This window comes from Manis javanica, chromosome 17 (genome assembly GCF_040802235.1).
Source record: "Manis javanica isolate MJ-LG chromosome 17, MJ_LKY, whole genome shotgun sequence".
In the NCBI taxonomy this organism is placed as follows: domain Eukaryota; kingdom Metazoa; phylum Chordata; class Mammalia; order Pholidota; family Manidae; genus Manis; species Manis javanica.
In genome coordinates, this window is record NC_133172.1 from 24,592,411 (window position 1) to 24,603,129 (window position 10,719).

Sequence of the window (10,719 nt, forward strand, 5' to 3'; positions counted from 1 at the left end):
GCAAAAATCTCTTGTACATAAACATGAGCAACTTCTTCATGAACATATCTCCATGGGCAAGGGAAACAAAAGCAAAAATGAACAAGTGGGACTATATCAAGCTGAAAAGCTTCTGTACAGCAAAGGATACCATCAATAGAACAAAAAGGCATCCTACAGTATGGAAGAATGTATTCATAAATGACAGATCTGATAAAGGGTTGACATCCAAAATATATAAAGAGCTCATGCACCTCAACAAACAAAAAGCAAATAATCCAATTAAAAAATGGGCAGAGGAGCTGAATAGACAGTTCTCTAAAGAAGAAATTCAGATGGCCAACAGACACATGAAAAGATGCTCCATATCGCTAGTCATCAGAGAAATGCAAATTAAAACCACAATGAGATATCACCTCACACCAGTAAGGATCGCCACCATCCAAAAGACAAACAACAACAAATGTTGGCGAGGTTGTGGAGCAAGGGGAACCCTCCTACACTGCTGGTGGGAATGTAAATTAGTTCAACCATTGTGGAAAGCAGTATGGAGGTTCCTCAGAATACTCAAAATAGAAATACCATTTGACCCAGGAATCCCACTTCTAGGAATTTACCCTAAGAATGCAGGAGCCCAGTTTCAAAAAGACATACGCACCCTTATGTTTATTGCAGCACTATTTACAATAGCCAAGATATGGAAGCAACCTAGGTGTCCATCAGTAGATGAATGGATAAAGAAGAGCCAGTACATATACACAATGGAATATTATTCAGCCATAAGAAGAAAACAAACCCTACCATTTACAACAACATGGATGGAGCTAGAGAGTATTATTATGCTTAGTGAAATAAACCAGGCAGAGAAAGACAAGAATCAAATGATTTCACTCATCTGTGAAGTATAAGAACAAAGCAAAAACTGAAGGAACAAAACAGCAGCGGAATTACAGAACCCAAGAATGGACTAACAGTTACCAAAGGGAAAGGGACTGGGGAGGACGGGTGGGAAGGAAGGGATAAGGGGGGAAAAGGGGCATTACAATTAGCACACATAATGTAGTGGGGGTGACACGGGGAAGGCAGTATAACACAGAGAAGACAAGTAGTCATTCTATAGTATCTTACTATGCTGATGGACAGTAACTGTAATGGGGTATGTGGTGGGGACTTGATAATAGGGGGAGTCTAGTAACCATACTGTTGCTCATTAATGTAATTGTACATTAATGATACCAAAATAAAAAAATAAATAAATAATGCAAAAATAAATAAAAAAGAAAGTTCACAGCCCCTTATGTCAGAAAAAAACAACTCCCAAGTAGAACCCAGATTGGCCTGTATCAGTGCCAATATGCCTGCCACTCCTGGCTTCTAGCTTTGATCTTCATGAGTTACCTTTCTCCTTGCTGCAATATTGAACTGGAATCCAGGACAAATATTACTGAGCATGGGTTCTTTTGCATAATAATGATTTGTCTTTGTGGGAATGATGTCATCATCAAAATGGCAATACACGATATTGATATCTCTGTCCGCACTACAAAGATCAACAGCTGGACAGTGATCTGCAAACAAATGCAGCTCTGGGAAAGCCCTGGAGCCCACTTAAGAAACTTGAGAAGAACTGCCCAAGAAGAAAAGAAAGCAAGCTTCATTTTACCTGTATTAACTGGTCCCTCAAGCTGGCATTGCTCAGTGCCAAGAGGGAATGTCCCAGCTAGAAAAGTTTTTGTCAGGAAAGGAAGAGCAGCGTGAGCTATTGGCTTTCCCAGCCATGCAGGGGCACTGCACAAAGGTCCCGCTTGGGTCTCACTGCCCTCAAACTGTTAAGGCAGAGCTGTATAGAGACAGCTAGGAACAAGGAGGAAAAATAGGGGCTACTGATACCAGCCACGCATCAGGAGCAATCATGGTTCACAGTAACCCACTCCACATACCACCACAGCAGATTTCACCACTGAAGAAACCTAGGCCAGCACAGCTGCCCCAGACCCCTGCAGATTTTACCAGCTTTTCTGCCACAGGTATTCACATTTGATGCCACCAGCTGCCCAAGTTCCTCCCAACCTACACCCCCTCACCCCTGCTGGAGTCCTGGAACTGCACCTGCAGCCAGCTCAGGCTTCTAAGGCTGGGCAAGGGCAAGATGCCAGCCCAGACCCCCACAGCTGACCGCCCACCCTTGGCCATGTTTGGGACTAGCCACTCCAGCTGTGCATTGCACACCACTGGCCTAATGCCCATCACCAGACTCTCTTCAGTGTGCATGTATAGGGGAAGAGCACACCAAGAGCCAGGGCCCCAGAAGCTACCAGTGAGCGCATAGTTGGCCCTGGCCCCTGCTGCCTGCCTTGGTCCCCACCACTATGTGAGTGTCTGCAACTGGCCCCTGCCACTACATAGGCACCTGCAGCTGGCCACTGCAGATCAGTGTGTGCACAGCACTGGCTCCAGGCACCACTGCTGCGTGCTGTAATGCCTAGCCATGGACCTGGAGGTGCCACTGTGGATCCCCAGTAGCCCATGAAGCCACTGTGATCCTCGACAGTGCTCACCAAGGACCACACAGTTGTCGATGCTTTCGGACCCCTGAGCCAAGGGGACAAGTGCCCTTACACCTGGAGCTGCCAAATGCCCCAAAATCTGGTGCCATGTACCACTAGATCCAGGGTCACAGCATGATCCAGCATGTACCCATCCACAGATAAAGTCTTCCTTTACTGAAGTCAGTCCATAAAATCCAGAAGGAATGACCACTTTCTCAAATGCACAGACAACTATGCAAGGCTACTGGGATCACCAAGAATCGTAATAATGAACAGGAATATAAAATATCCTGGGAGAAACTGTTCTGGGCAGGAATGGAGTACTCTAGCCCAACCCAAGCCTATATTTGGTAACTGACACCAAAGAAAAGGCTATAAAGGAATTGCCCAAGAATTCAAAATAACTGTTCTGCTGATACCCAGAGAGTACAAGACAGCCCAGATAACAATTTAATGTTATCAGGAAAACAAGATGACAATAAAATGAGAAGTCCAACAAAGAATCAGAAAACATAAAGAAAAACCAAACAAAAATTACAGGTCATGTTTCATGTCAATCATATCTCAAAAACGCTGGGTAGATCATTTGTTTTCTCTGAATTTCAGTCTTTCATCTAGAAAATGGAGAGTTTTTTCTATTATTACTATGGACATTTATATAGCACTTACTGTGTGCCCACACACTTTATATATATTAATCCATTTAATCCTTAAATAACCATTTGAGGGTAGATATTATTATTATCCTCATTTTACAGAAGAAAAATTGAGGCACATAGAGTTTATATGTAACTCATCTTAAGACATAGCTTGTGAGTGGCAGAACTGGGATTGAACCTAGAGAGGTCAGAGATAACTCCTACTCTCTTGCGCCATGGGAGGTTGTGGGCCTTGTGGAGGCTCCTTCACTCCTTCATTCATTCTTCACTTACTCTTACCCACTTCAGAGGGCTGCTGTGATATTAAGTGTGTTATTTCACGTAAAGCACTCCAACTGTGCATGGTACAGTAGCTGTCCTGGAAGTGTCTGCTTTTATCACTGGTGGTATAAGGATTGTTGTGGAGGCCAACCCTGTGCTAGCCCTGTGGCTAGCCAAGTCAGAGTGGCCCCTGAGGAGGCCAGTTCCGTTACACAGTATGGTAATAAGCACGGACAGAACCCAGACCCCGAGCAGAGTCCAGGAGGAAGTGGTCAATGTGCTATGGACTTAGAGGAAAAATGAGACACAAGGAATCAAAAGAAGGCTTCTCAGAGAAGGCAGGTGATGTGTCAGATAAAAACAATACCAGCAAACCTTCGCTGGTGTTTACCATGTGCCAGGCCCTTAGTAGGTATCATTCTATGTCCATTTTACAGGTGAGAAAACTGATGCATAGAGGGCTTGGAAAACATGCCCAGGTCACAAAGCCCATGCCCAGCACAGAGTAGAGAAATTTCATTATTTCGTGTATCAGCCACCACCACAATTCTACCAAATCTGCACACTGCTCATATTAATATTTACTTCATATTCAAATTAACTAATTTTTCACCTAAATAAATATAAAAATATATATCTCACTATAATAATTGGAAAATCAGTACAGATAGAAAAAAAATACAACAAAAATAAACAATATTGTTAAATCCTTTCTAGTTTAACAACCTGCTAAGGGCTTTGAATTCAAAAGGACTATTCTATTAAGGGAGAAATTGGCAAGTGTTAGAAATTAAAGATACATTAGCATCGAACTGCACTGTCTTTTGTATGTGATCAGAGGGATTTAAAGAGAAGTGAAAAGGGAGTCATTTTCTAACCACATGACAGAAAGTGATTTAGGGACCTATCCCTGTATCCCCTAAAATATCACTTAGGGAAACTGGCGGTAGCCCTACTTCACGGCTTGCTGGCCATTCCATCCTGGACACATAATCCCTCTCAGCCTCTTCTTCCTTATTAGTAAAATACCTTACTTCACAGGGAACTTGACTCTAAATTAAAGAATGAGAGTAAAGCACAAAATCTAATACATATGTCAGTCAGGGGAAAGAAAATCCCGGGCAAAATACTTCTAAAAACCAAAATCAGTCAAAGGGAGAAATGAAGTTTAAAACCCGTTTATTTCTCACAAACTGCAGTCTCAGGCGGTCTTTCTTCTCTGCTCCAGCAGCCACCACACCGGCCCTCCCCCTCACCACTCAGGTGCAGATAAGCCCTCTGTTGCCCAGGTAATCACCCATTGATATGGAGATGACTTCTCCACCCCTGAGGAAAGATGCAAATGCACTAAAGCCATACTTCTTTCCACATCAGAACGCCTTTTGATATGCAGATATACTAAAGCCAGGCGAGATATTCTGGAAATGTTACAATTTTACCCACAACATGGTAAATGTTTATAAACATAAGCCATTATTATCATTATTAAACTTTCCACGGAAGTCCCTACCTTTTTACTAAAATTATTTTTTAATTAGATAATAATCATTACTGTAAACACATATCAGTTACTATATGTATCTCCTATTATATACACCCTACCATATCCATTTATATCTACCAACACAGATATGTTAAGAACTAGTATCCCTATTTAAAGTATTTTAATAATTTGTTCTTATCCCTAGGTCCCCATAAATAAGGCTTTTGCCCCAGCGGCTCAACAGCAGTCATTCCGGAGTCTCCCTCGCCGCCGGTCTCCGGGCAGATGCTGGAGCACAGACCCAGAGCCGCCCTGGGCGGGCCGAAGAGGTGGCACCCAGTGCTTCCCGCCAGGCCCGCCCTCAGCGTGGACTCATAAGCCCCGCCTCTGCCGCAGCTGCCCTCCAGGCTCGCCCCGCCCCGCGGGGGCTTTGCTCATGCCGGCGCACTGACGTCACGGTCCCGCGCCTCCGGCACCTCCTCGCGCCTGCGCTGCGGGCGGAAGGTCGTGTCAGTGGGTGGCTTGGCGTTCGGAGCCGTTGTCGCCATGTTGTCGGTCGCCGCCCGTTCGGGCCCGTTCGCACCCGTCCTGTCGGCCACGTCCCGCGGGGTGGCGGGCGCGCTGCTGCCCCTAGTGCAGGCCGCGGTGCCCGCCACCTCGGAGCCGCCAGTGCTGGACGTGAAGCGCCCCTTCCTGTGCCGGGAGTCGCTGAATGGCCAGGCTGCGAACCGGCCTCTGGTTGCCTTCGTGGGCCTCAATGGTGAGCGGGGCTGAGGGGAGCGCCCGGAGACTGAGCGTTCCCCTTTTTCTCGCTCCTTCCGGCCCTGGGCCCGGGGAACATCGGAGGAAGGCGGGGATCTGCGGGGAAATGGAGTGAAGCTCTGTTTGGTGTATCAGTTTACCCGGCTGGGTCGACCTTGGGCTGGCCTCTGCGCCTCCCCCGATTTGTGTTCTCACCTGTGCGGAAAGGCCTCTGGTTGCGCGATCACAAGTGGTTCTCCAGCTCTGGGACTCTTAGTTGGCGGTCATCTGAGCTCCCAACCACAGGCTAAATTTCGTACTTTGTCGGTTATGTTCGAGAACCCTGGAGTCCGACTATTTAAAGTAGAATCTGACGGATTTTGCTGTTTACAGGTCGTTTGACTTTGGGCAAATTTCTAAACGTTTTTCTTCACCTGAGAAAGGATTAATGATTATACCAATTTCACAGGTTATATCGTGAGGTTCAGATGCAAAATTGTATGTAAAGCCATTAGCACATTTGGGGGCACTGTATAAATGTTCAAAAAATAGAAACGGCTGTTAATATTTGGGAAATTGTCCAGCTTACCATCACCGATCCCTTCAGTTGTCTTTACCTTTTACCATCCCCCAACCAAAGAAGCCCCAAGGTGATTTATAGCATAGACAATCAGCAGTGGTTTCAGGCTTTGGAGCAAAGGGGTTTTCACACCAGTCAGTTTGATCCTCAAGGAAAGCAACAGGCAGAGGTTAAAGGTATTTCCGTTTTGCAGATGAGGAAACAGACTACAGGAGGTGAAGTGACTTGAACAAATATAAATTGTGTATGTGGTAGAGCGTGGATGTGAAGGACTGATATAGTCAAGAGCTCTCACCAGGCTTGTATTTCACACCCTCTGTCTGCAGATCCTGGTTTATCTTTTGTGCCTTGTCTTCCATTTCTCTTCATGCCCTCCATATTGGAGGTCCTGAATTGGCAACCTGTGGGGCAGTGTGCCTGTAGTGTGCCCAACCTGCATAGTTTTAAAAAATTCGGAAGATTTCTGGCATGTCTTCAAGTGTTGGAAGCTGGCAACACTGGGCTCTAGTTTGTACATAGGAAAAAGCTAGTGTGCTGGGCATTGCCTGCTCCCCTAGTGGGAATAAGTTCTCTTTCTGTTCATCGCATGCAGTCCTCAGTAGGCCTGTTTGATTCATTGTGTTAACCTATCTGACCCCTCTGACGGTTGATTTGGTGGCCTTTGCTCTACCACTGATCAAATTGCCTCCACTCTCTTTATTCAGCCTTCATTCACCCTATTCTCTTTAAATGATTATCTCACTCAGTTTTCTACATTTCCGAGTCTTAGCCATCCTTCCAATTTCAATTCAAAATGAGATCCATAAAATTTTTATTTGCTGATTCCTATATGTTTTCCTTTATAGCATGTAACACTTTCAGTATTGCATTTACTGTTGATTCCTCTGACCTAGGGCTTAAGGGCATGGAGAAGATCTCTAATTTTTCTCTCCCACAACATTGGAATTTGCATACAGTTGTTGCAAAATACTTATAACTGAATAAAGTGATTTAGAGGGGGGCACCAGTGGGTGTTGGAGAAACTGTTCTGGGCAGGAATGGAGTATTCTAGCCCATCCCAAGCCTAGTTTTCAGACCTGGAGGTGAGAAACAACAGGAAGGAGAAAATCTCAATAGCAAGGGTGAAAAGTATCTTTGGAATTTGTCAGGTGGCTGAAGGGTTTCTTCTAAATATCAGAGGCTCATCTGACTTTTCCGAGATCTGGTAAATAATTATTTTTTTACATTCTGTAACCATGCCTTCAGATTGTAGCTTGAGTTCACTTTAAAATCTCCTGTCAGGATAGTTTGTAGAAAAGAAAGATGGTGAGTAGACCATGTGCAATGATAAGGACTGACTTAGGAGAAGACCACTGAGAAGGAGAAAGATTTCCAAGGCACATCAGAGCTCACATTAAAACAGAACAAACAGAACAAACGTTGTGTTTTGTTATGTTTTTGTTATGGTGTAATGTTTTTATCTATTGTAATGCCTTAAATTTTCTCTATTCTAGTTTATATTTTTATGATTGCTTTAAGGTTAGAACTAAATCTAGCTAGCATTTTTGCTACTGAAAGTCACACCTAATACAGCTCATGTAAATTATTTAGAGAATGATTTTTACAATATGACAGTTTAATTTCCCAAAGTATTCTTGATGGTGTAGCTCAATATAAAGTGTAACATGCTGGATACAATGAGAGTAGACAGCTGGATTTCTTTTGCCACCAAATCTCTGGATGAGAGTGTCAAAGTCATTCTGTTTAGTGTTCCCATACATTTCCTTGTGTACTGTTACATGGTTAAGGATTGTATTAGGTAGTGTTTTTAGTGTAGAAGTATGAATTATAGTTCCTTCATATTTTAGGAATGCCAATACATCTTCCCTTTGTAAACAGACAATACTAAGGGAAAGTAATTCATACTTGATTCCAAACCCCAGCCTACACTGACAGTTTAGCATTAGGTAGAAGTAGGGTTAATACATGATGTAATGTCACTTTACAATAGTTGTGAATCTCAAGTAGTCACTACTGCATCCTGGTCTCCTCCAGAAAATGTTGCTTTAGAAAAATAGAGTGATTTTGATAGGTTTCACTGTTCATGGGCTTCCATAAAGTCATTGACCTTGGGAACCAGGTGAAAAGTAGTTGATACACTATTGTAATGCCTGACTGCTCAAGGAAGTATATTAGGATGAGATAGCCTAGTAGAATTGTAATTTTTATGAAAATGCATTTTATAAGTACATATTTCTTTTGGAAACAACACATTTCCTGTGTTGTGAGGAAGTTTTAGTGTCCTCTTTTCTAAAAAAGGGAATCTTGTGGAAAAATTCCTAAAATGGATATACAATTTTCAAAGAGATTTGCTTCTTGAAACATCCCTAAAAGTGATGCCAATAAGTTGGGTTTTTTGCAGACATTTGAAAATGGTATGGGACAGAAGGATATATCTTTTAAAGAAAAATTAGCTACTTGTATCCAGAGACTACATAAACTAATTATTTGCCTGTTTAACATTTGACACAAATATGCGGCCTGTTTGTGGCCTGCAGTAGTAGTGTCCCAGTTGGGAGACCCACAGCAGTGAGAAAGGATAATGTCCCTACTCTTAGCAGGAGCAATAGCAGAGGCTATGCCCTTCACTGACAAGGGACGTGCATGAGAATTGGGCTGTTTTCCTGTACTCATTCTTTTTGAGACTCCATTTGATTTTGGTAGCTGTCTGTTCTGATAAGATGTCCTTTTCTGCCCATTAGTGGTTTCACTTGAAGTTCAAGTTATACTTTTTATACCCTAGAGTCTAAAATAGAAATCTCTAAATTTTCTGCAAATATAGTTTTACTAACAGTTCATAAAATGTTTATTTTCTTGTAATTAGTATTTTATGAATGTTTTGAAGTTCTTTCGAGAGCAGATAGATAGAAATATAGTTTGATGTTTTGTTTAATAAGGTGATCATACATCAACTTATCAAATGGACTGTATGAGTTTTAAGGTCTCTTCTAATCCAGAGAGTGTGGAGGTTATTTAGCATTGTATAATAAAATTTGTCCTGGCAGGTTGAATTTGGGGGAATTTAAAAATATTGCTGTTAACAGTGCTACTTAATTAAAAAAAAACTTTGTGTACTAAATTGTTATGAATTCTGAATCACTATTCGTTAATGGGAACTCAACTTATGATTTCATACCAATATGATAAGTGGTCGTTGACCATTTCTTTTTTAGTATTTTATATGCTGGCACTGTCACCTTAACCATTTCTGAGATCAGTCAGTGCCGTGTTTCACCTTTTTATAATTTGATTTTTGCTTGTGAAAACAGAAAGGCCTATATCCTGATGTATACCTTTCACCTAATTGTGTATGTTGATCTTTTGTTTATCTTGCAGTCCCTGCTTCTATCCGTTATTCCCATACAGACGTCAAAGTGCCTGACTTCTCCGACTATCGTCGCACTGAAGTGTTAGATGGTACAAAGTCTTCAAAAGAGAGCAGTGAGGCTAGAAAAGGTTTCTCCTACTTGATAACTGCAACAACTACTGTCGGTGTTGCATATGCTGCCAAGAATGTTGTCTCCCAGTTTGTTTCCAGCATGAGTGCTTCTGCAGATGTGTTGGCCATGTCGAAAATTGAAATCAAGTTATCTGATATTCCAGAAGGCAAGAACATGGCTTTCAAATGGAGGGGCAAACCCTTGTTTGTGCGGCATCGAACCAAGAGGGAAATTGAACAGGAAGCTGCAGTTGAAGTGTCCCAGCTGAGGGACCCACAGCATGATTTAGACCGAGTGAAGAAACCTGAGTGGGTTATTCTGATAGGTGTTTGCACCCATCTTGGTTGTGTACCCATTGCAAATGCAGGAGATTTTGGTGGTTATTACTGCCCTTGCCATGGGTCACACTATGACGCATCTGGCAGGATCAGGAAGGGACCTGCACCTCTCAACCTTGAAGTTCCCTCATATGAGTTCACTGGTGATGATATGGTGGTTGTTGGTTAGAGAGCTGAACTCAAGTTATAGGCTTCTTTCAGTCTTCATGTAACCTCAGAAGACTTATTTGAAAGCAGTCCTTCTGTACTTAAAGTTGGTTGATTTGAAATATTAAGAACTGCTAATAATGTATTTTTAAACACGTAAAGTAAATTGAGTTTAATGTTGAATAAAGCTGCCACCTAATAAAGCCACTGTTAAACATTGTTAAGCTCTGTCAAAGACTTGAAAGGTACAGTGTCTTTGATAGTTAATTCTAATTAAAAAATTGCAGACTGGTTATACCAAATATTTGTGAAATCTATAATTGACTTTCTCATTTATTTACGTCCTTTGTGTCAGAGACAGAGTCTACAGAGCTCATTACAATGAGGTAAAATAAGCTGGTCATCTCCCAGTTCTGGGAGATGTTCATGGCATTGGCAGACACAATAGTATCCGGGTGAGTCCTGTATGTTGTCGTTGATCCCATCTCCCTTTCCCCAATAAT

General features: G+C 42.5%; 1 protein-coding gene across 1 annotated transcript; it reads left to right on the forward strand.

Moving 5' to 3' along the window:
* The first annotated feature begins 5,412 nt into the window (after positions 1 to 5,412).
* UQCRFS1 (ubiquinol-cytochrome c reductase, Rieske iron-sulfur polypeptide 1) lies at positions 5,413 to 10,518 on the forward strand. Its single transcript, XM_037021495.2, has 2 exons — positions 5,413 to 5,691; positions 9,628 to 10,518. Exons 1-2 carry the CDS (start codon positions 5,478 to 5,480, stop codon positions 10,236 to 10,238), a joined length of 825 nt encoding a protein of 274 aa, XP_036877390.1. The 5' UTR covers positions 5,413 to 5,477; the 3' UTR covers positions 10,239 to 10,518.
* The last annotated feature ends 201 nt before the right edge of the window (positions 10,519 to 10,719 follow it).